This window comes from Mustela putorius, unplaced genomic scaffold, assembly GCF_011764305.1.
Source record: "Mustela putorius furo isolate JIRA1106 unplaced genomic scaffold, ASM1176430v1.1 tig00000592_pilon_pilon_pilon, whole genome shotgun sequence".
Classification (NCBI taxonomy): Eukaryota; Metazoa; Chordata; class Mammalia; order Carnivora; family Mustelidae; genus Mustela; species Mustela putorius.
In genome coordinates this window covers 5953828-5977592 of record NW_025421426.1, presented here as the reverse complement: position 1 = coordinate 5977592, position 23765 = coordinate 5953828, and the positions used below count along the sequence as shown (strand labels likewise).

Here is a 23765-nt window from a genome sequence, read left to right as displayed (position 1 = left end):
TCCCAATTCTTCGCCACAGCCACAAGACCCTGCCTCTTGAGCCCCACCTCTGCCTGTAACCCCTGTCTCCCTCCTCCATGTTGTGCCAACCCACAGCCTTCTCTTTTTCTGAAGGAAACTGTTCTACCCCAGGACCTTTGCACTTGCTGTTCCCTCTGCCTAACACTCCTTCCTTCAGATCGCCCGTGGCTGATTCTCTGTCCTTTATGTCTCATCTGAAATGTCCCCTCTCTACAGCCCTGAGCCACCCTTGATGCTACCACCGGTCATCAGGAGAAGTAGAGCCCCCAGGCCTGCTATGAGGCTCCCGCTTATGTGGCAGACACAATCGCTCACTCCAAACCTGGCACCCATAATGCTACAGTAGAGTGGGGCTGCGCTGTCCCCCTAATAACCATGATCGCTGAATAATGATTCAGACTCACCATCACATGCGAATTTGCTGTGAGGACAAACAGCTCCCACGTACGCAATGATATCTGCTTGTCCCTGGCAGAAAACTTTCCGGGGAGGGTATGAGCCAAGCAGCTCCCTTAGGAGCACAGCTCTCCAGCCTTCTCTGTCACCCCCAAAGGCAGACCTTTCCTCTCTGTCCTCTCTGCCACCCGCCCAGGTCCCGCCGCGCCTCACGACTGCTCACCAGGGCGCGCACCACAGAAGTGGTGCCATTTACTTCCAGAACAATAGTGGGTGGCTGAAATGGGCTCTGTGGGGAGCCTAGGGGTAAGGAGGAGAGGAAGTCAGGGAGTAAATCTACTCTTAATTCTAGAAAGAGCGGGGATGTGGGAAGATGCCCCATGGCAGGATCCCACTTCTGCAAGCAGGGCTCGGCTGCCTGAGGAAGTCACTTCCCTTCTCCGGACTCCACTTCCTTCGCTGTCAGATAAAGAGAAATTAGATGAAACCAGGGGTGGCCCATAGAAGGACAAATCGAGAAACCTAGGAGTCTGGATAGATACACCTGCCCCCCTCCACACACGCGCACACCCCTCCTGTCTCTCTCTGTCTCTCTTACTTTCCAACAAATATCTTAACACCGTCTCCTGCCACGGGCCATTGTGGATGGTGGAGAGTGGAGATTCTTTGCCTTGGGAAGTTTCCAGGGCTGGGGGGAGGGGCAGACCGCTCACACACCAGGGAACAACTAAATGAACAAGATCACCTAGTGATCTGCTATGAAGAAAAATCACACGGGAATGGGACAGTCGGCTGCTTCCGACTGGGTGTTCAGGGAAGACATGTACCCTCTGAAACCGAAGTGTCCCCAGCACAGGGAGAAACAAGGGAAAACCCCCCTGAGGCTAATGTCCCCAACGTCAGCTTTAAGTGCATTCCAATTATTCACTTACTACGCAAAGTGCCAAGGCCCAAAGACAAAATGTAACCTTCGGTACATGAAATGAATTAGGGAGCCAGAGGCTGGCAAACATTTCCCGTCAAGGGCAGGAGAGTAAACAGTTTTGATCTGGGGAGCCACACGGAGTCTGTCACGACTGCTCAGCTCTGCCGTGGGCCACACGTAAACAGATGGCATGGCCGTGTTTCAGTGAAATTTTATTTGCAGAGACGGGCAGCTGGCTGGCCACAGCTTGCTAAGCCTGGCGTTAGGCTAAAATAGAAGAGAAGCATGAATGGAGAGGAGGGACCGCAGAACAAGGAAGGAGTCCAGGAAAATGAAACCAACATGGTGTACCGACTAGTTTATCACCGTGGAACACGGACTAGCAGTGACGTGGCAGGAAACTGAACGGGCCAACGAGGGAAGAAAAGACAATTGAGGCTCTGTCGGCTTGAAGGTGACATTACAGTGAGGAGTGACAGATTACACGGAAACACAGATGAGCCGGGCTGACAAGTGGAGGAAGGACACAACACTGAACCGTGTTTTCTTGGATCCTTGTCGAGGCTGCAGAGAGCTTCTGGCCACGGAGGACAACGCGGGACCTGAGGTTTTTGCGTCTGTCATTCTGCCCGAACGGGTGACCAAAGACAGCATACAGGCCAATCAGACTCTTAAAAAAATTTACAGATTAATTCAACAGATATTTGATAAGGGCCTACTATGTTGGGGGTACCAAGGCTTCAAGTGGAAAGCATGGACGTTCCTACTGGATGAAGTTAAAAAGTAGAATTCTTACTTTTTTAAAAGATTCTTTGTTTTAGAGAGAGACAGAGAGTGCATGTGGGCACATAGGCGGGAGGGGCAGAGAATCTCAAGCAGACTCTCCGCTGAGCGCAGGGCCCCACATGGGGCTCGATCTCATGACCCTGAGATCATGACCTGGGCTGAAATCAAGAGCCAGATGCTCAACTGACCAAGCCACCCACATGCCCTTCATAAGCAGAATTTGATTGTTTTTAAGATTGTGGTAAAAATATGCATCACGTGAAAGTGGAATCTTAACCATTCTTACATGCCCAGCTCCGGATCGCTGGGTCTAGTCACAGAATTTTGCAACCCATCCCCGAAACTTCTTCATCCTGCAAAAATGGAACTGCACTCTCGTTGGCCAGCATCTCTCCACTCCCTGTCCCTTCTGAGACTCAAGGTGACCTAGTGACACCCGGGCCTGCGGATCTACACACAGCCGTGTTCACTATGGGGCATGTGATGGGACCGTGGAAAAAGGGGAAAACCGAAAAAACTTCCACGTCCAACAGGAGGGAAGGCGTTAAATAAACGCGGCCGTTCAGAGGAAGAAGGCAGTTTCCGTTCCACAGAGATTCCTGAGGACCTACTACGTGCTGGGGCCAGTTCTTGGCACCGGGAGGAGAGTAAGGACAAAGCGGTCTCTGCCTTCATGGAGACGACATTTAGGTGGGGTTGACAGCCGACGAACCAAGAACCCGTAAAAATACCGGATTCAGAGTCGGAAATCTTGTGGAACAAAATAAAGGAGACCCGGGGATGCAGCATGTCGGCGAGCCGCTCCTGCGATGCCTCTCCGAGGAGGGGACCCCGAGTTTGCTTTGAGAAGCCTTTCCATCACAGGGAAGCCATCTCCGCGGAATATTAGGATAAAAAAACCACAAGTAATTACAAGATGATTTCTGTTGTTCTTTTATTTGTTTATTTATTTATTTATTTTTAAAGATTTTTTTTTTTTTTAAGATTTTATTTATTTATTTGACAGGCAGAGTTCACAAGTAGGCAGAGAGGCAGGCAGAGAGGAGGGTAGAAGCAGGCTCCCTGCTGAGCAGAGGGCCTGACGCAGGGCTCGATCCCAGGACCCTGAGATCATGACCTGAGCCGAAGGCAGAGGCTTTAACCCACTGAGCCACCCAGGCGCCCCTCTGTTGTTCTTTATCGTAAACGTGTCTTCATCTCCCCATACGCATGTGCAGGTAGACGGACATCAGGAGGAGCCAAATCCCACGATTCGAGGGTGAGGGATCTTGAATGTTCTCAGTGAGGCTGTTCTCATGTGTTTTTTTAATCCATAAAAATACTTATCAACTGTCTGTAAACAGAAGGCTTTTTAAAAAAAAAAAAAAAAGATTTTATTTATTTATCGGGGGTGGGGGGAGAGCGAGCACAGGCAGAGTGGCAGCAGAGGCAGAGAGAGAAGCAAGCTCCCTGCTGAGCAAGGAGCCCGATGTGGGACTCGATCCCAGGACGCTGGGATCATGACCTGAGCGGAAGGCAGCTGCCCAACCAACTGAGCCACCCAGGTGTCCCAACAGAAGGCATTTAAGAGCTCGCGCGCACGCGCGCACGCACACACACACACACACACACGGAACTTAGGGGTTCCGAGAATTCACGTCGGGGCAGACCCTGGCTGTCTCTGTGCGCTGGTCTTAGGACCTCCAGCAGACAGCGGCGTTGGTGGTTTTCCCTCTCCAGGTCTCGAGCCACGGCTATCACCAGGGGATTTTGCTCTCCCCAGGGTCATTTGGCAGTTGTCTGGTGACAATTTTGGTTGTCACGACTGGGGAGGGAGGGGCACTGCTACTGGTTTGTAGAAGGTGGGTGCCAAGGGTCCAGCTATACACCCCCCATTCCCTGTACAGAGAATGATCCGGCCCCAGATGTTAAGAGCCTAGGGTTAAGCACCCTTGTTCTAGAAAGCGGGGCAATGTCTTCCTCACAGGGATGAAGACTAATTGGCACAGCCTGTGGCACAAACCCCAACAAATGGGAACTACTATTTTTAGGACTGTACTTCCCCCAAATTAATTTTTTTTTTCTTGAGTGGGAAGGAAGTGGTAATCAGGAATCAATTCTGGTGACTTCTTACTGAAAGGGATCCTTGATTCTTTCAACAGCCACACGGGTCTTCACGGGCTATTTGTGTCTGCCGATCAGAACTGACGTGGGAAGGGCTCCTAATTCCTCCTGGGTTTTGTTTAGTCTCATCCACTGCCAGTGGTTCAGGAACATTCTTGCTAAATTAGCCCCTGTCTCTTCTTGGATATTCAGCTCTCTCTCTCCGGTGCCCATCTCCCTATGGCTCAGGCCACTCAGGTTTCTCTTAAAGGAAAATCAGGATCCAAACCCTCCCTGAGCTCCAGCCTTCTCTTCAATGGGATTGGAGAGGCGGCTGCCCTCACAGCGGCTTCACTGCCTCCCTGCTAAGCACCCCCCCCATTCCCTCCTCCCCACGCCCCAAGGCTCACCTTCCTCATGTTTTCCCTGCACTCAGCACTGTGGACCCCTCCCTCCCCTCGAACCCTTCCCGTCCCTTTCCTGTCCTGCCCACTGCTGCTTCCTCCTAGCCCCCTGTCTGCCCTGCTCCTGCCCCCTCTGCGTCTCAGCTGTTACCAGTGGAGCCCTTCCAGCCGGGGGGCCAAGGCCACCTTCTCTCTGGAGGGAGCTGCTCTACTCCGCTCCAGGGCGTCAGCATCCACTCCTGAATCTGGGCTCGTCTCCCAGGCCATCAGAGACACCATCCACCCTGGTCCCCACTGTTTGGGAGTCCCCAACTGGAGTACGTCCCAACTGTTTCCCCTATCTGCTTGGTGACCTCAGAACGCCCAAACTCAACACTCTCACAACCGATCTTGTGGTCTTCCGCACGAACCTGGTCCGACTCCAGGGCCCTCATCCCGGAATGGCCTTGTCGTGAACCCAAGTGGGGAAGCCAGAAGCTAGGTGGGTTGCTCCATCCCAACAGCAACCTGTTCCCTCAGCATCCCCTCAGCCCCGACTGCATACTGTGCCCATGTGACTGTGCGCCCTGAACCTGGTCCCCCTCCTTCTCTTTTGCTTCTCTGCAGCCCAAGCCAACCAGTAAGATTACGTTTAATGACATCACACAGCCCCGCCTGGTGGCAACTCTCAAGGTCACAAGGTTCTAAGGATAAAACCCAACCTCCTTACCTGAGCACACAAGGCCCTACCAGGCATTTGGCTTCATCCACCTTGCGGCCGGGGCAGCCCTTCGTCCCTTGCACCGGCCCAGCAGTGTTCGGTCCTGCAGCTCGCCCGGTAACCTGCTGGTCCCGCACAACCCCACTGTTCACTGACCTCCCGCCAGGGACCCCTTCCACGCCATACGCCTGTGGTCAGCAGCCATGTCCTTTGCAGCACTCTTTGTGGTTGTTAATTTTTTTTTTTTTTTTTTAAAGATTGTATTTTTCTTTTCTGGGGAATGGGGAGGGACATTGGGGAGTCCAAGATGGAGGGCTTGATCCCAGAACCCTGAGACCGTGACGCAAGCCAAAATTAAGAGTCGGACGCTTAACCAACTGTGCCACCCAGGCGCCCCAGTGGTAATTTTAATCATCCCCTCCACTGGGGCTGTGGGGAAAGAGGACAGTAAGCTCAATGAGGCCACGGACCCTGTCCTTTTTGCTAATCATTATATTCCTAGCACCTGGACACAAAACTTTACGTTCAGTAAATACCAGTGAGCGGTAAACATTCAACAAACAGAAGCTATGATCACAGTCTCCAAGCGGAACCAGGCGACAGCAAACCCTGGACAGACCCCAGAGGAACTTCTGGATCTAAACTCCCAACTCCTTTCCTCCTCTCCCTGCCCAGGTGTCTTGTTTGACTCGATGGGCATCTCCTGGGCCCATTCTGGAAAGAAAACCCAAGTGTGGGAAGATGCCTGGGTGGCACGGTGGGGTTTAGTGCTTTTGCTCCATCGGCTGAGGCTGTCCCTCAGCTGGTCTGGTGCCTGGGCTCAGGCGGGCAGTCTTTCTCGGGAGCACCCGGGGCCAGCCCAGCCACGCGGAAGCCGCAAGCTTCTTGAAGGACCACACAGACGCTGAACTCCGTGAGAAAGAGAGGGGAAAGGCCTCCTAGAAGCCAGACTGATCTAGGCCAAGAAAGACGACCACCAAGGTTTGGTTCTTGAATATGTATTTTTTACTGAAAAAATCATCCATAAATTAACATACAAAAATGTACAAACACATGAGTAAATAATGTAATGACAAAGGACTATTTCTGTGAAAAGTGTTTTTAAAACATCTTTAGATTTCAGTGCAAAAATGTACCCCTGGCACCTCTTAAAACATAAGAGCAAGCTCAAAAAAAACGTCGTGATGGAAGGAAGCTAGCTAGCTCCGTTCAACGCCATCGTCCACGGAGAGCGGGCACGGTCGGGACAGGCGGCTGTCGCTCAGCTACTCTGGACTGTGGTAGACAGAGGAGCTCCAACAGGAGCCCCTGTCACGTCAAAAGGAGTATTTTTGCAGTTAACTCCTCGCTCAGAAAACCAGCGTGAAAGGACAAACGTTTCCCTGCACGCAGCTGACACGGGACTGACTGAACAGGTCACCCATCAGTAGCCTTGAAAGAATTTCAGCTGCCAAAATACACGCAAGGTCACATTTGGTTCTTATTATCCGTTTCTTTTTGTTGTTGTTGTTAAACATGGGAATCTCACACCACTAACAGCTCACGGGCCTGGCTGTCTGTCTGTAACTTCCACGTTTCCCACACGATAGCGTGGCGGGGGAACGACGGGGCGGTGCGCAGTAGGGTGTCTCCACTCACAAGACAAACTCACACATGATCGCAAAGTAATTTCAGTGACCCTACCTCAAGGAGTGAAAAGACACCTTCCTTTTGGCCTCAAATCGGCGTTTTCTTTTTAAAATCAGCTGTGTAGCCTTTTGCCAACGTTTTGTTCTTGGTGGCAGGTATGTTCGTGAAAAGCTTCGAACAAGACCATTTTACTACACGGCCGTGTACACACACGACATCCTTCACCAAGGATCGCTCTGTTCTGGCAAATTCTTCCAAATGACCTCATGGCTGTGTCCCCCGGAAAGCCTTCGGGGGGCTCAGGGCCTTCGGGGCTGAGAGAGGACAGGAGGAGGGGCAGAGGCAAGGCCAGCACACAGGCCTGAGGGGAGATGGCAGAAAAGGGGGAAGAAATCTTTATTGCTCTGCGCACCGGACTTCAAAGGAAAACCAAGTGAGCTCCTGTGTGGAATGTTCCCTCATGAAGGTCTTTTAAAGCATGAGATGCTCAACATTCTTTTAAAAACACATGATACAACTTACCAGCATCTTCAAGGGCAGCAACCTGCTCTCTCATATGAGCCGATAAGAGCTTTGTAATGCAAGTCGGTTTTCTACAACACCGCTCTATTCTTCCAAAGAACAAAAGCATGAACAAAAAACAAGGCCTGGCCAATCACTCCCACAGCCTGTGGGGATCATATGTCCACGGAACCAACACATGCAATGGAGAAAACCCCAAACCCACACGTATATACACAAATATATCCCTACACACACATCCATGTAAACCATGAAAATTAAGGAAGTTGAAGGCAAACAAGGCAATTAAAAAAAATATGAAGTACTTTTCAGAAAGTACTCCTAATCACAATATATAAATATGCTTTATGGAAAAGGAGAGGAAAAGACTGGCATTGTTCAGAATCCTACAGAAGCCAAGAGGGACTATGGATGGAGGGATCTGGCTCAGGGAAAAACAGAGAGGCACAACTTCAAGGGCAATTTAGAATCTAACTTCAAGAAGTGCACGGGGTGTGAGCCCAGCACTCAGGCTTGGGTCCTGGCATCCAGGAGCTCGGTCTACCCACACAGCTCGGACTGGCCTCACCCTGGCCCCCAGCTGAGCCACAGCACCCAAGTGTCACCTGCTCCCTGGCTGACTGCTTCAGTCCATCGCTCATTAGTTCTATGAACTAGTTCACAATGTTGACGAAGAATCTTCCCAGAAACCAAAAAGGGAAAAATTCAGAGGAATCACTGAAGTTAGTTGATAATTTAGGCACAGATTTCAGAATTGTGGCCAAGTTCCACAAGAGCAAAAAAAAAAAAGGGGGGGGGGCAGAAGAGGCAGAAAACCCACCCACCTGACCCCACCACTCTCGGTAACGAAAGGACAAAAACTTAAGTCCAGAGATCCAGGGGCGTGTGCACAGGAGGCCCCCTGAAGGGGTCTGCTTTGAGCAGGGAGAGGTCCTGTTTAGCAGAAGCCTGGGATGAGAGTGTATGTGCCCAACAGGGAAACAGAGTCCACAGCAAAGTCAAGAGCAAGACTTCTGGAAGAGAGAGGGAGGGGACAGGAGTCAGCGACCAGTGACAGACTGGACTGTTCCCATCTGTTTGTGACATGCCCTCTACCCACTCCCCTCCAAAGTGATAGACATCTGGGAAGGGAGAGCCTGCTACTGCATTTTAACGGAGTCCCTGCATTTGCCAACCAAGTGAGTGATCTAATATATATAAATCCTGTTTGAATTGGAGCCAGCTATAAAATTAAATTTAAAAAAGGCATTTTACATGGCTTATTTACAATTATACTTCTTCAAGAAGCGATTGTTACAGGTCTATTTATCTTCCCCACTCCCTCCCCCCACCCTCAATCCCCACCCAAAGCAGGTAATTAAAAAAAAAAAAAAAAAGAAAGAAAAGAAACCAAAGAGAACACCAGAGATGGAGAAGAATGGTGTGTGGTGTTTCACTTGCTCTTCCTAAAACACAGCTGCCCTGTGGTGGGGTTGCCTCTTTGCTCTGAAGGCCGAGAAGCTCCAAAGGCCATTCGTAGGAACAGGCTCGGCGCTGGGACTCTGGCGGACATCGGTTCCTATCCTGGAGATCCCGGCGGGGACGCGACGCTGGGGTTCTAGACCGGGGGAGACAAGCAGCGGGACCGACGTCCGCCTTGTGGAAACAGAAAGCCAGTCCTGATGAAGGATGTTCCCAGCCACAGTGAAGGCGTTTTGTGCGTGTACTCTGTTCACATTTTCTCCTCGAACCCTGTGACCCTTCACCAGACGCCGTATTTCTCTTCTCTTCCTGTGTGGAGCCCCAAGACCTCTCCCCAGGCTGCTTTCTTGGTGGCGGTGGGTCAAGCAAACATAGGTTCTCTCCTCATCTCAGTACTCGGTCACCTGAGCCAGCTCGGGTGTCAAGTTGACAGTAATGTTTTTATACAAGGCGTCGTACGTGATGTTTGCAAAGTAGTTCAAGTTGTTGAGGCCGTCCAGCCCTTGCCGTTCTTTGGACTTGCGCAGCAGAGCGTACCTGTTGGAGCAGAGAACAGAGGGCGGCTCTGAGTGAGGGCCCAACGCCCTCATGGTGGAGGACAGAGCAGGGCAGCCCACACACGGGTCACAACCCAGGGCAGCTCTCCGGCAACCCAGGGCAGCTCTCCGGCATCCCACGGCCGGCGGACAAGCCCACCCCGCCCAGCTGCTCCCTGCTGAAGGTTATTATTGGAGACCGCTCCTACTTCATGCCAGGGGCTTTGTTTATGACCTCATTTCATTTAATGCACCGCTCCTTAAGCAAACAAGGAAACCAAGGCTTCCGTTGTTCAATGGTTGGCCCAAGGTAAGGTTACGGAACGGGGAAACGGGAGTTAAGATATTAAAAATACACCAGGTGAGCAAGGTCGGGTCTGCATTCCGTGCCCTCTCACGCCCCTGACAACAGAGCTCATGCAATCAGAACTGGTGGTCCGGAGAGCAGTCCTCCTCCTCGTGAGCAAGACACCAAGGCACTCAACACAGAGCTGTCTCTCCATCCACATGCCCCCATGATCCCAGAATGGAACTTCCTGATCAAGTGCGCCCACATGAACAGAAGCTCAGGGGTAGCCTTCCTGAACCGGAGCTCACAGGAAGGGGAGCCAACTCTGCTTTGCCCTGTCAGTGTAAGCTACATGGGACCTTGAACTGAGTGGATCTTTCTCCAACTCCCTGAAGGCTACAGAGGAGACCAGGAAGCTTAAGAGGCCAAAAGAGTGATTTCCTTCAAAGATCTGTGATCAAATCGTTCACCGATAATCTGCTTTCACACAAACGCCCGCCTCACAGGTACATGAAAACCTATCTAGAAACTGCAACCCAGCCAGACCAGGACCCTGGAGAGAAGGCGGGGAGTAAGACGAGGGCGGAGTATGATATGCTCTGGGACATCTGCAAACGCAAAGTATAGAGGATGATGTGTAAGAACAACAAACAAACTGCACCAACCTTCCAAGAAATTGGACTTCTCCTCGGTGGTGATGAGGAATAGACTTGTACTTCCCGGTGTCACCTTCTGGCCGGCTCACAGAGTAGCCTGCATTCTGTACTCTGTCCCAGACAAAGACATTGGGCTTTCAGATTCCATGTTCAAGTACCCCAGACCACCACACCCACACCAAGGCTGAGAAACCCCAGGCTGAAAAGCAGAACAACTTCTCCATCTAAATGTTCAATCGCCCATGCCCCTGCGTAAGTTCACGGCTTTAGAAAAGAGGTCTATGATACCAAAACTTTTTGAAAGGCAAAAGGCAAGATTCTTGGGAGTAAGGTGAGACATAGGCTCTCAGGGACGGGGGCAACAGTGAGCGTTCATTCCCCTGTAGGTGAGTGCACACAAACGCTCCCTCTGCCGGCTTGTCTGGGTCCTATCAAAAGTGCTTTTCTCCCTGGTGGGCAGCGCCTTTCCTGTCCACAGCTTACCACAAAGCAAGTCAGTGAAGTCCGAGTTGTACTGTGTTGTCCCTGCTTATGAACTTTAATGACTGTCTACTCCCCCATCGTCAGGGAGATGAACTAATTTGTATGACATCCTCTAATCTCCGTGTAAAACTTCACAATACTAGGAGGAAAGCAGAACTTAAGGAGGTGTCCAGTTACTTATTCTTCATGTGATGAAGACAGAATTTCCCAAGCTGGATTTGCTGGGCACTTGACTGGGCTGTAAGAAGTAGCACGTGGAGGCAGACTCTGGGTATCGACATGGAATCCATGGTCATCATCACTATTTTAAAGCTTGGCAGAGTATTATTTCAACACCCTCCGCTTGACTCCAAATTATACTCTCCTTTTGTTTTGGGAAACGTGTTCTCTCTCCAGTTTGGTAAATACAGAGAGGTCTACAGTTGCCTGGGAAGGGTGCAGGGCACTGGGGAGAACCAGCTCCCCCATCCCTGCGCCGGGGGCTCCTGTCCCCTGTTCCTGCGCCAAGGGCTCCTGCTGAGCTGGGGAGAGCACGAGTGGAGAATTATGACAGATGTCCTGGGGGAGTTCAACTGGATTCAAGGACCGGTCAAACCAGTTACGTTTATCGAAAAGCTGTTCATCTTTACTAGGTTCCTAAGAAACCCAAATTAAGAGGATGAGATGCCATTTGTATCTCTCAGATTGAGAAAGAATTATCTGGAGCTCTTTTGTCCAGTACAGCAGCCAAGGGCTGAAATGTGGCAAAATATAAAAGCTTATCTACAACCAACGTGGGCGGTGATGTGAGAAGGCGGCGGGAATGCTGACGCACGGCTGCTTGGAATCTTTCTGTGATCACTTTTGGAGGGAAACTCTGGTAACTATCCAAATGTAAAAAGAGCATTTACTTGACTTTGTAGTTCCACAGCTAGGAATTAATTCTGAAGAAATATTTGCACACGTGAACAAGGACGTTCGAAACTATGAACAATGTTCACTAAGAGGAAAGGATTAAAATAAAATATCATGCATCTCCATAAAGGAATGTCGCGCAATTGTTAAAGATAACAAAGTGGCTCTATCCCTGTTAACAGGGTTGGAAGAGGAGAAGGGATGGGTCTGGGTTGTTTGTGTTTGAATACAAAGAAGTAGAGAAAGAAAAGCACTGTTAAAATAGCTGCTTCCTGGGAACGAGACAGCACAGCGACAGGGATTAAGAATTATACCCTTTGGTTTATGCACCTTTATTATCTGAATTTTTACCAGCAAGTATTACTTTGTAATTAAAGCAACAAGTAACTTCCGTTTTTAAAATCCACCGAGAAAGTCAACAGATACAAGATGGAGATTGTTTTGCTTACTTGTTCCTTTTTAGGTTACTATTTACTTACTCATTCTGTAAAGAGATTAGTTTATACTACTCAAATATATAGCATCATTCTCACAAACTTGTATAACATAAGCCTTATCCAACAGAACAGATAAATTTGGATATTCCTGTCACTAATACGTGATCTCTGGTTTGGGGAGGTTTCACTGAAATGTGCTTTGACTGTAAAATATGTACCAGATTTCAAAGGTATAGTAAGAGAAAAAATAAATGTGAAGTATATCTCATTAATATTTCATATTGATTATATGTTGGGTGGATATTATTTTTTATATAATGTGATAAATATACTGTTGGCATGTTTTATTAATATGTTAAAATGAATTTCATCTCAAAGTTCTTTTTTTAACCTTTTTAAACATGACTACCAGAACACATCACATTACCTACATGGCTTGCACCCTATCCTATCTGTGTGGTGCTGACTGGGGAGCCCAAGGCAGCATTTCTAGAAGGCCCTGGAAACCGGAAGAGGGGAGTACCTGTTCCACAGGTCGTCATCTTCTCCACCCCAACCCCAGAAAGCGTTCGGAAAGCCATTGATCTTCCGAAACTGTTCCACTGTTAAGCCGCTCACTCCACCAAAGAACTCGGTGTAAGGAAGCCTAGAAGGAGACATACAGCCTGAGTCATCTGGGAATCAAAGGACGGATTCTTCCCCTGGGGAGGGCCACCACGGCACTGGACAACTGCTTCCGGTATGACACAGCGCCTACCGCCCTCAACCACCTGCCATGCTCCCTCGCGCTGAAACACATCAACCTTTGTGGCCAACTGCATCTTACTCTAACTGATTTGTTTTGTAACAGCTTTACTGAGACAGAACTGTACATTCCAAACGATTCACCCATTTAAAAAGCATGCAATTCCATGTTTTTAGGATATTTGTGGAGTTGTGCAACCACGAACACCAATCCATTTTAATACCTTTCATCACCTTCAAAAGAAGCCCTATACCCATTATCCTCATTCCCCCTCCTCCCCACAACCCGATGCAACCGCTGTTCCTTCTGTTTCTATGGATTTGCCTATTCCAGACAAGTCACGGGACACAATCATGCAACATGTGGCTTCTGGTAACTAGCTTCTTTCACACAGCGGCGTTTTCAAGGTCCATCCCTCCGGCCCCGCGGGGCAGGGCTCCATTCTTTTTACCTGCCCGACAGTGCCCCGCGCCGGGGCTGTGTTCCATCTCCTTCGTCCCCCCGCCAGCCGCCGTGCGCTGGGGCAGAGCTAACAGGATTTCGCCATCTTTGCGCCTCGCAGCACCTTTAGAGTCAACCTCTTCCAGAGGAAATGATACTCACAGATACATATACTTGTCCAACTTCGTTGCAAAGTGCCTGGGCATCTGCCCGCATCCATAGTAGTTCCGATCGCTTTCTGGTATATGATCCACGTCGTGAAAAATAAGACAGTCCCAGTCCAGATCCTTCATTGCCTCTTGAAAACCAACATTGAACAGCATGGCTCGATTAAAGGGCTGGGTGCCAACCTAAAAGCAGCAAAACTGTCTTTTTACTTAGCTTTTTTTTTTTTTTTTTTTTTTTTTTTTTTAAGAATTTATTTATTTATTTGACAGAGAGAGACCACAAGTAGGCAGATAGACATGCAGAGAGAGAGAGAGGAGAAAGCAGGCTCCCCGCCAAGCAGAGAGCCCAATGCGGGGCTCGATCCCAGGACCCCGAAACCACGACCCGAGCCAAAGGCAGAGGCCCAACCCACTGAGCCACCCAGGCGCCCCCAAAACTGTCTTTTTAAAAGGACTCGTGGAACACCGTCTTCACCGCTTCAGCGCAGCCTGAAGGAGAGCTTCATGAACCCAACTGGGACAGATCACCTGGCCAGAGCGAGGCCTGGCCCGCAGTTCATCACGGCCTCTTGTAAGCCACTTGACATCTGGCCTCAATTTCCTTAGAAATAAGAAGGGTAACGGGCCCAGGCTCCTCTCTCCCACGACTGTTGTAAGAGCAGGCATTCGACCTCTCAGGCCTTTGGAGGAGCATCCAGCCCCATAAAGGGAAGAAGGAACAATACGGCCATTTCTCCCCACTGCTCCTTATCTTAAGGGGAATTTCCTGGGTCTGGAGACCCAAGACACCACCCAAGCACCTCTGGCTAAACCACCTTATAAGGGGCCTTTGTTCGAGGGTAAACAAAGTTCCATCCTGGACTCCCTCAAGTCTGCAGGTGCCGAGTAACACCCCAGCCAGAAGCCCAGAGCTGCTCTGTGCTCCCCTCTCACCTCTGCGGGGCTCAGTCCTAAGAGTTCAGTTTCACTGGCTCTGTCTGCCAAGGCAGATTGGCTGAAACCACTCTGAACTGCTGTCTCAGAAAGAGCAGGACGGGCCACTCACCTGCTCGACCACGTAGAAGGCGAACCGCAGGCGCTGCCGCTGAAGCATGGGGATCAGGTGCCTGAGCAGGACCGGGAGGTGCTCGTGGCGGTTGCGGAAAGGGATGAGGATCGCCACCTGGAGAGGGTCACCGCACAACAGGCCGTCCCGTTAACGCACGCAACATCGGCTTTGCGGCAGGACCCTGCCACAGAATTAGTGACCAGCTAGCTCCCGGGGCATTCTAGAAGGTTGCCTTATCTGCGACCTCCACTCCATGGAGAGCTATGCCAGCAGGCGGACCCTTGGGCATAAGCACGCACCACACTGCGTAACACAGCCGGCCGGCTGAATCAGTCACTCTAACCACAACCCAGAGGCACACACTCGTTCTACACCATGACCCGCACACACGTGCCCACAGATACGAGCACACAACTGAAATGGACTCCGCAAGACAGTACTCCCCTGACAACACGCAGTACACTCTGACATGTATCTGTCTTTTATATATATACATTTTTAAAAAGTGCTGATCATTAAGTTGACCTTACATCCCAGGGATGGGCTGGAAAAGCCCGTCTAGTCCAGATCTGCCTTGCTTACTGCATGACGGGCACAGAAGCTGCACCTGAACAAATACTTGTTACAAGAATGGATGGACGCAGGCCAGTGTCAGGGGCCAGGTCAGTCCACACTGAGGCCTCCTGACCACCATATCATGCAGAAAACCACTAAGCAACTGTCAATGTTGGGCTGGGAAGCACCGTTCTTTGCTGCACTAAACTAACAGCCAACAATGCCGGACAAGGCACGAAGCAATAAATTTGTGAAGATGACTTTGACCAATGTGGCCCAAGAGACCTACCAACCCTCCCCCTCACTTAGCCAGTATTCCTGTAAAGACAAAAGGGTCCTGCACAGTCATAGGAACGATGCACGTTTCTGGGGCTACGGTGTTCTTAGGGAAACCCATGCCTTTGAAGTGTTGCCATCAAGTGCAGATACTTTGCAACAGGTCATAGGGTGCAAATTCCAAATTATCAGAGTCTGTGAATCCCACGGTGGCTTGGAAGGCCGGCAAGGCCGGGCGGGCCTCCCAGCACCTCGGGCGTGGCCCCACACCCTACCTTCCATCGAGGCATGCAATCTGAAGGCTTCCAGTGACCTCCAAGCTTGATGGCTGGGTCTTTAGAGAAGATTTCATGGATGTCATCCATTGAGATTTCGCTCATGTTTATGTCTATTGGGCCCTCTAAACAGAGAGTGGGGGCGGGGGGAGAAAAACAATTAAGAGGCCAGAAAGTGACAGCATGTTTTCCCTGTATGACCAGGGTTTCACTCTCTAGGGAGGGTCAGTGCTTTTTTCCCAGCTGACTGTGTTCTCCACAGAGATGGGAGGCCCTTCCCCTGCCTGCAACTCCCTGCACCTCAGCTCATCACTAGTGCTGCGTAAAGCGGCAAGTCAAGAAATCAAGACTCCGTGGAATGGCAGCTGAACTCAAAGAGGAAGGAGGAAAGAGTGAGGCTGAACTTGGAGCCTCTCTGCGTGCTCCAGAGGCAAGCACAGACACAGGGCCCCGGTTCACTCATCAATGATCCCAAGTAATGCGGCCCAGACCCCAAACACTCGTTATCACTAACTTAAGTGAAGGGGGCCTGTGTGAAAGCCCAAAGGCACGAAAATATAGAAGGACTTACTGCCGTTGCTTGAGATTATACAGGAGACGGCAAGAACAAAAGGACAAGACCACAGAATTCTGAACCAACGCTTGGAGAAGTCAGGTTCATCCGTATTACCAAATCAGGTATAATCAGCACGGGATTTATATTAAAAGATAAAGCTGGTTGCCTGTACTTTCTCTAGGACGTCCTAACAGGCCCCAAGTCATCAAGGAGGGGGTACATGCAAAGGGAAGACTGAGAAATATGGTAGAAAATGACACTAAGAACACAGGCAACCTTGCAGAAGGGCTGAAGAAGGGTGAGGACACAAGTAGCTTTTCTAATTCCTGTTTCCAATGGTAGGGAGGCGTTCTATTCTCCACATAGGGGAGGCATCCTAAGAGATTGAGAACACTCTCTTTCATTTTAATAAAAAAAAACAAAAACAAACCAGACACTTCAGTTTGAAAAGTGGGGGGCACTGTACTCACTCATGGAAGGGAGCCTCTCGGGGCAGGTATGGTTTGCAAAGTAGGTGAAGTCTTCAGGAAGAAACGTTGTGGTTTGTAGGAAGGTTTCACTGTGGTTCAAGTCAAGAGGATAATCTAGACAGGGAAAAGAAAAGGCAGCTCAGACCAGCACAGGTCATCAATTCTGCAATTCTCAGAGGCCTATCAAAGCATTTTTCTTAGCTATCATCTTCTGCAGAATCAGGATTCTGGACCAGCTCTTTGCTGCAGCTAAAAATTTGAACCATCAATAAAAAGGTTGACCAGATGATAAACCAGTGTCTCTGTTCTTATTGGTCTTACAGCTTTATATGTACTCACTGTCCAGCCGCAGAACTCAACAACGTAATTAAAAACAAACAAAAAACAACCCGCACCTGCCTCCCCCCATGTCCTACTCTCTACGGCAACTAGTTTCATTCCTTCCAGCCAATTACTTTAGTACGTACTTCCCATACAGCTGTTCCAGATGCTTCCGTCACCTTACCCACAGACTTCCACTGTGGGGCCCATCTTCAGTATTTACCCTGAAGTCTTTACTCCGTAGATGACTATTCATTCATAGCTGAGAAATGTGCCAAGTTAGGATTTCTTTTCCTGCATAATTTGGTTGTTCTTTTTCCCTAGAGTGACTGTTTTGTTTCTGTTTGCTTAGTTTTATATGGCATCGTGACTAACGCCATGCCCTCTGCCACCCACGGCCCCTCTTAGGAGGTCCACCAGCATGAGACATTCTCTCCACGGTCTTCCCAGAGACGGTCCTGCGCCTTCCAATCCCACGGGCTCTCCCGGTGCCCGCTGCGCAGACGCCGTCCTGCGGTCGGTCTCCCCTCCTTGGCGTCCTAGAGACTCCCTTCACTTCTCACCAGCGGGAGACCTCACTCTGCCTGGCTTCCATTTCTCCTCTTTTCTCACTGGAAAACTTCTTGCAAGTAGCTTCCTAGGCAGGGGGGGATGGAAGTGTTTGCAACCTTGCACATCTGACTGTTTTTGTTCTCACTTGATTCACAGGGTGCCAGGGTTTACAGAATGCTTGGCTGGAAAAAATTCTCCCTGAGGATTGTGCGAGTGCTCCCCACTGCCTTCTAGAATCCACCTACACCTGTTAAATCAGAAGCCATTCCAATCCGGCTCTTCGTGAAGGTGACTGGGAATTTCTTTCTGGAAATGAAGAACTTTGTCCTGGTTCAGGAAATGTCACATTTCTACTCTGAGTTCTATGCTTGCCCACTGTGTTGACCGTTTGACCTTTACAGTCTAGAAACTTGTATGCGCCTGTTCTAGAATTTGGGGGCAGGACTAGAGGTTATCACTGTGATGATGATTCCCTCCCTTCTGTATTCCGCATTCTCTTTCTGGAGAACAGAAAACACGAGTTAGATGTCAGACCTCCTGGTCCTCTGATTTTCTCATTTTCTCAATCTTTTTTGGGGGGATGCCTGGGTGGCTCAGTGGGTTAGCTCAGGTCATGATCCCAGGGTCCTAGGATCGAGCCCCGCATAGGGCTCTCTGCTCAGGGGGGAGCCTACATCCTCAATCTTTTTTTTTTTTTTTTTAAAGACTTTCTTTATTTGAGAGCGAGCACGTGCGCACGAGTAGAGGGAGAGGCAGAGGGAGAAGAGGACGTGGACTCTTCACTGAGTAGGGAGCCAACTCGGGGCTCCATCCCAGGACCCCAGGATCACGACCTGAGCAGAAGGCAGGCACTTAACCAACGTAGCCACCCAGGCCCCCCAGACCTTCTTTTCATTTTCCTTTCTGCTATTTTTTTTTTATTTTAAAAAGTCATTTTTATTTCCTGAGTGTTCATTTCTTACAATATACTCTTTTATTTCATGTTTGCAATCCTTTTCCCCCCAGCCTTGAGAAGGTGTGACAGCTGTTTTGCATTCTTCTTCTCCCAGCATCGCCTGTGTCTCTCCATCTGCTGCTCCTTGTTTGGTCTGATCCCTGCACAGGCTCCTTTCACTGCTTACATTTAAGAGTGGGGCAGTAACTGCAAGGGCTTGGGCTGAGCTTTTCCACTGCAGAGTGTTCTGGCCAGAAGTTGGTTCAGGAGCCTCCAGTACCAGTATCTTAGGATCCTTCTTCTTGGTCCAATCAGATTCCCCAGAGAACGCTTTTTTTTTTTTTTTTTTAAAGTAATCCCTACCCCCAGTGTGGGGCTTGAACTCACAACCCTTAGATCAAGTCGCACACTCTCTGACTGAGCCAGCCAGGTGTCCCCAGAGCACTCTAGTCTTAACCTCCTGCCAGAAAGTTGCAGTCCTCGCTACAATACAAGCACACTGCGACAGAAAAAGAGAGGGGTTGGAAGCACTCAGGCCCAGCCAGGAGCCCCAAGCTGAGGGGCCCCTGTTTCACCATCCCTGAGGGTGATCAGGTCTCTAGTCCTCTGCCAGGATGGGGAAAGAACCTGGGTATCCGACTGCTTTTTAAGCACCTTTCAACCAATTTTTATCGTAGCTGTCACTTTCATTCTCATCTGCAGAAGTACCCAATACTGCTACTTCCCAAGCTTCTGGAGGGTTCTAGGGGATAGCGGCTATCCCTGCGGCCACATCAAGCAGTCCGTTTTCTTGGGTCTGCTGGGCCCCGTATCACTGGTCTGTCTGCTTTCCGACTTCCAACTCCTTGTTCTCTTCATTCTTTGGGGTTTGTGCCACTGAGCCACACACATGAGAACACGCACACCCCCTCTTTACTGTCATTAGTGGAGCCTTGAGAGCGTGAAGTGGGTGCCTTTTTCCTAGGGAGTCTGTATGAAGGGGCCCTCCAACTTTTTTTTTTTTTTTTTTTTTTCAGGTAAGGACACCAAGGCATCACATACACAACTGGTACAGCTACAACAGAGACCCGACTAAGGTCTGGGTTAGTGACCTCTCCAGTGTGCTGCACAGTTTTTTCAGAGTATGAAAATCCCTCTCGCCAATCCCCTTTGGGATTCATGCAGATTCTATGAAAATTAAAACTTCCTATTCAAACTCGCTTTTTGCACTGGAGAATTCTACAACCTTCAACTCAGATATTTTTCAAGCAACACTAAGAGGGATTCCAAGAATCTACGGCTAATAAATACAGGGAATCCTTTCACAGGGGCACAACTCTGAGAGTCCGCTGCAAGAGAACGAAGTCTCTTAAGAGGGAAAGCGAGGAACACAATGCTTTCTGTCATTTTCAGTAGTAGCTTTCCTGACAAAAACACCAAGCCTGCATTATACAGACATGAACAGTGCCGGCATGAACCCTAAGAGCAAGATTACATTTTTGTTTTTTACAGAAATTACAGAAATCAGCCCCAAAGTCCCCAGTCTGTACATGCAAACGTGTCCTAAATCGATCCTTTCTGAAAATACTGACACTTCAAAGACCTATGTCAAGAACCTCCAGTTCTAATCATTACTCTGGATAATTCTGATTTTGCTTCTTAATTACGTGTATGTGTGTGTGTGTTTAAATATATAAATGATTCTCTTTAAGAAAAGTTTTCATGGGTGCTAGAAAAGGTGTATTTTGTGATATGCACACGTGCAGAGGGAGCAGCTGCTGCCGAGCAGCACCACAGTAATTATATTTGCCTCTGAAGGAGAAGAAATTCCCAGAGGCATTATAATAGCATTTTCATAAGCAAATTAAAAATACAAAACACAGAAGCAGAGAATAAGAATTCTGGGCAGTGACAGAACCAAGTCTTAAAAGAACTACAACCTAAACAGGAAATAAGATGTAAAAACAAAAACAAAAAACTAGCGTGCAGAAGGGCTAAGACACTTTCTAGCCTTAATGATCCTACCTTTGGGGGTTTGCGTGAAGACACAGATAAAGCCGTTAAGACGTAGAGGAAATTAACTGCTTGTGACCTGATAAAGCTGCTTGGTTACTGTGGGGTGCCAGCTTGCCCAGAAATGGGGACGTCCGAATGACAGCTCCTTCCTCTTCTTCTTCTTCTTCTTCTTTTTTTAAGATTTTATTTTTAAATTAATCCTACACCCAGCGTGGGGCTCAAACTCACAACCAGGAGATCAAGAGTCACAGGCTCCTCCCACTGAGCCAGCCAGGAGCCCCTTCCTCTTCCTCTGCACCTCCCTACTGTGTGAGGGAGCGGCTTCGAGGATAGAGCAAGCCTGCTGAATCTCTCTGGCCATGGCTTTATTTTTTAATTTAACTGTAATCTATTTTAAATCAGGACATGTTCTCCCAGCAAGGGAGGGAGAAGGGCAAAGAAGGCACTGTTTCTACATTTATAAAATGGAAAAACAACAGACATCCTTCCTACCTATAAATTCAGATGGCATAATGATTCAACCCTGCTTCACACTGGTGGTTCGGCAGCCACGCCTGCACATTAGATCATCTACGAGGCTTTTAAAAAATCCTAATAATGCCCAGGCTATTTCCCAGAATAATGAAATAAGAGCCTCGGGGGGTGGGGTACAGACCTTGGTATTTTTTAAAGCCCCACCTTGTTGGCGGGGGAGGGTTTCCATGTGCACTGGGGTCGACAGGGCTACCCCAATACACAGTGATGGCTAAAATCTGCCTTTTCCTTTATCTTACACATCCAGTTGAGCGGGGACTGGGAAATGCTGACCATAGATTTCAGAAGAACCACCAACTTCCCCTTCCATTTGAGAAAAGACCGAACACTTGCCTCTCTGCTTGAAAAATGTGGATATTTATATATACTAGAATCATGCCATCAGAACCAATATCTGTAAAATGAAATAATCAGCATTTTTCATGTGTCAGCATGCCTAAGGATAACCCCTGCACCTGCTGGGTGAGTAGACATAAGGAAGACTATGAACTAAATGCCTAAAAACCACGGAGAGAGAGGGGAAGAATATCTAGCTCACTGAACAGATTACAAAGCACCCCAGCAATGACTTGATTCACTTTATTCGCCTCTGTCAACAGTCCTGTTTCCAAAAATGTGGGCAAGAGAACATTTTTCTGAGTATGTGACTACAAGGGGCTTGGGGCCAGAGGTGTGGGAAGGTTTGCGTGCATGTGTGTACACATGTGGGTAGAGAGGTAAGAAATCTCCCTCCGGGTGAAAGTCACAGGTAGAAGGGCACCTGCAAACTCCTATTTAAGGACGAGAAAGGACAGGTCACCCAACTGCTCGCCTTATCTATAAAACTAAGTGGCAGAGGTGGTCGTGGTGCCTGGCGGTCTCGGTCAGAAAAGTGTGTGACTCTTGATCTCAAGGTGGTGGGTTTGAGTCCCAGAGCAGGAGTAGAGATTACTAAAAAACATAAATAAACTTTAAACAAACAAACAAAAAAAGCCCTAAGTGGGAATTTTCTTCTGATTCCAATGTTCTTTTGAATATCTCCCCCTCTGCTCACAGGAAGTTCTATAGGATTCCTGATCTCATACACTCATGGCTTTCAGTGACAGCAGGAAACTTCTCCAGGTTATCACATCAAGTGTATTTCCTGGCTCACAGTCCTCATCCCTTAAAGTGCGTTCTTATTAGATGATCACCACTTTAGCTTTCAAGGGAAAAGAAAGCTAGCGTTATACCTAAATGTCACATGAAACTTTTCAGCTACCCTCAACATCGCGAAGGCTACTGAATGTGGGTGTGAGTCCCCAGCACCGTGTCCAGGGTTGGGCAGCAGAGGTCAGGGACCACCTCAGTCCTGCTGCTACCCTTGTCAAGCCCCTGGTGGCTCCTGGCCAGAGTGGTTGGGTCAGAAATGACAGTCCCCCCAACTGTCTTGGAAGCTTCAAGTCCAGGGTGCCCTCTCCGACGGTGCCAGGCAGAGAACTGCTTTGAAATGAATAAAAATGGTGGTTTTCACTCGATACACTTCCCATGAAGTAGTATTTCCTCTTTAATACCCACTCCCTTCCCTAGATGTGCCAATAAAACAGAAGCCAATTAGGATGATAAAGTTGAAATTAGGTTACAACACTTAAATGTTTTCTTGTTAAATCTATTCACTCATGCACTCAAAAACCACTTCCTGAGGGCCTATGTGCTAGGCAGTGTACGTGTGCTGGGGCTACACGGATGGAAGAGGCTATGAAGGCACTACGCGGACCCAGAAGTCAGCAGGCCCAACCCCGCAGCCACATGAAGTCCTGTAACTCCTGGCTGCTTCCAGCCTCTCATCCCTAAAGTGGGGACACAGCATATAACCTACTGAGTCCCTCACAAGTCCATGAGGCAATGCAAGTCAAGTGGCTAGCACACTGTAAGACAGCCCCTGAGAGCAAAGACTTCCAATCTATAAGGGAAACAGACACCATGAACACAAAATGAATGATTATTTCAACCAGAGGGAGGCTGAGAAAAATTATTTCAGTGTATGATAATTTGAGAATAAACACATGCCACGTCAAATAATACCAGGTCCCTGGATAAGCCTTCCAAGACACAACTTGGTTGGTGCTTAGTTTTCAAGAACAGCCACCCTAGAGGAGCTAGTGAGACTCTGTGCCCTGCTTGTGCTCCTCTAACTTCTGAGAGAGAGCAGACTACTTCGCTAAAGGTCCAGATGGAAGTCCTAGCAGTCATGTGACCTTGGAGAGGCATGAACACTCGGACAGGATAAATGACCCAGTGGCATCAATGTTCCTTTTTCCTGACTCATCAGGAGAAAGAGCTCTGGAGAAGCAGTCAAAGGACTCCCTACTTTCTTTTTAAGATTTTTTATTTATTTATTTGACAGAGATCACAAGTAGGCAGAGAGATGGACAGAGAGAGAGCAGGAAGCAGACTCCCCACTGAGCAGAGAGCCTGATGCGGGGCTCGATCCCAGGACCCTGAGATCATGACCTGAGCCAAAGGCAGAGGCTTAACCCACTGAGCCACCCAGGCGCCCCTATGTTTGGATTTTTTTAGGACTCCCAACTTTCATCACCCGACAACAAGCAGGTTTGGGGCAGGGTTCAGGGAAAGTCATATGACCCAGCCACTCCAAAACCAAGATTATTTGTACTACAGAAGAAATGGAAGTCACCTAAAATCCTGCCTACCCA

General features: G+C 48.9%; 1 protein-coding gene across 1 annotated transcript in view; it reads right to left on the bottom strand.

Annotated features, from left to right (window-relative positions):
* Window positions 1–6296: 6296 nt before the first annotated feature.
* Window positions 6297–23765, bottom strand: part of B4GALT5 (beta-1,4-galactosyltransferase 5) — a 76881-nt gene continuing 59412 nt past the window's right edge. Inside the window, exons 3-9 of the mRNA XM_045082099.1 lie at window positions 16755–16868; window positions 15729–15853; window positions 14620–14736; window positions 13570–13757; window positions 12745–12867; window positions 10417–10518; window positions 6297–9463 (exon numbers count right to left, since the gene is read on the bottom strand). Of these exons, the coding sequence (XP_044938034.1) occupies window positions 9316–9463; window positions 10417–10518; window positions 12745–12867; window positions 13570–13757; window positions 14620–14736; window positions 15729–15853; window positions 16755–16868 (917 nt within the window). The 3' untranslated portion in view covers window positions 6297–9315. The remainder of the gene's footprint in view (window positions 9464–10416; window positions 10519–12744; window positions 12868–13569; window positions 13758–14619; window positions 14737–15728; window positions 15854–16754; window positions 16869–23765) is intronic.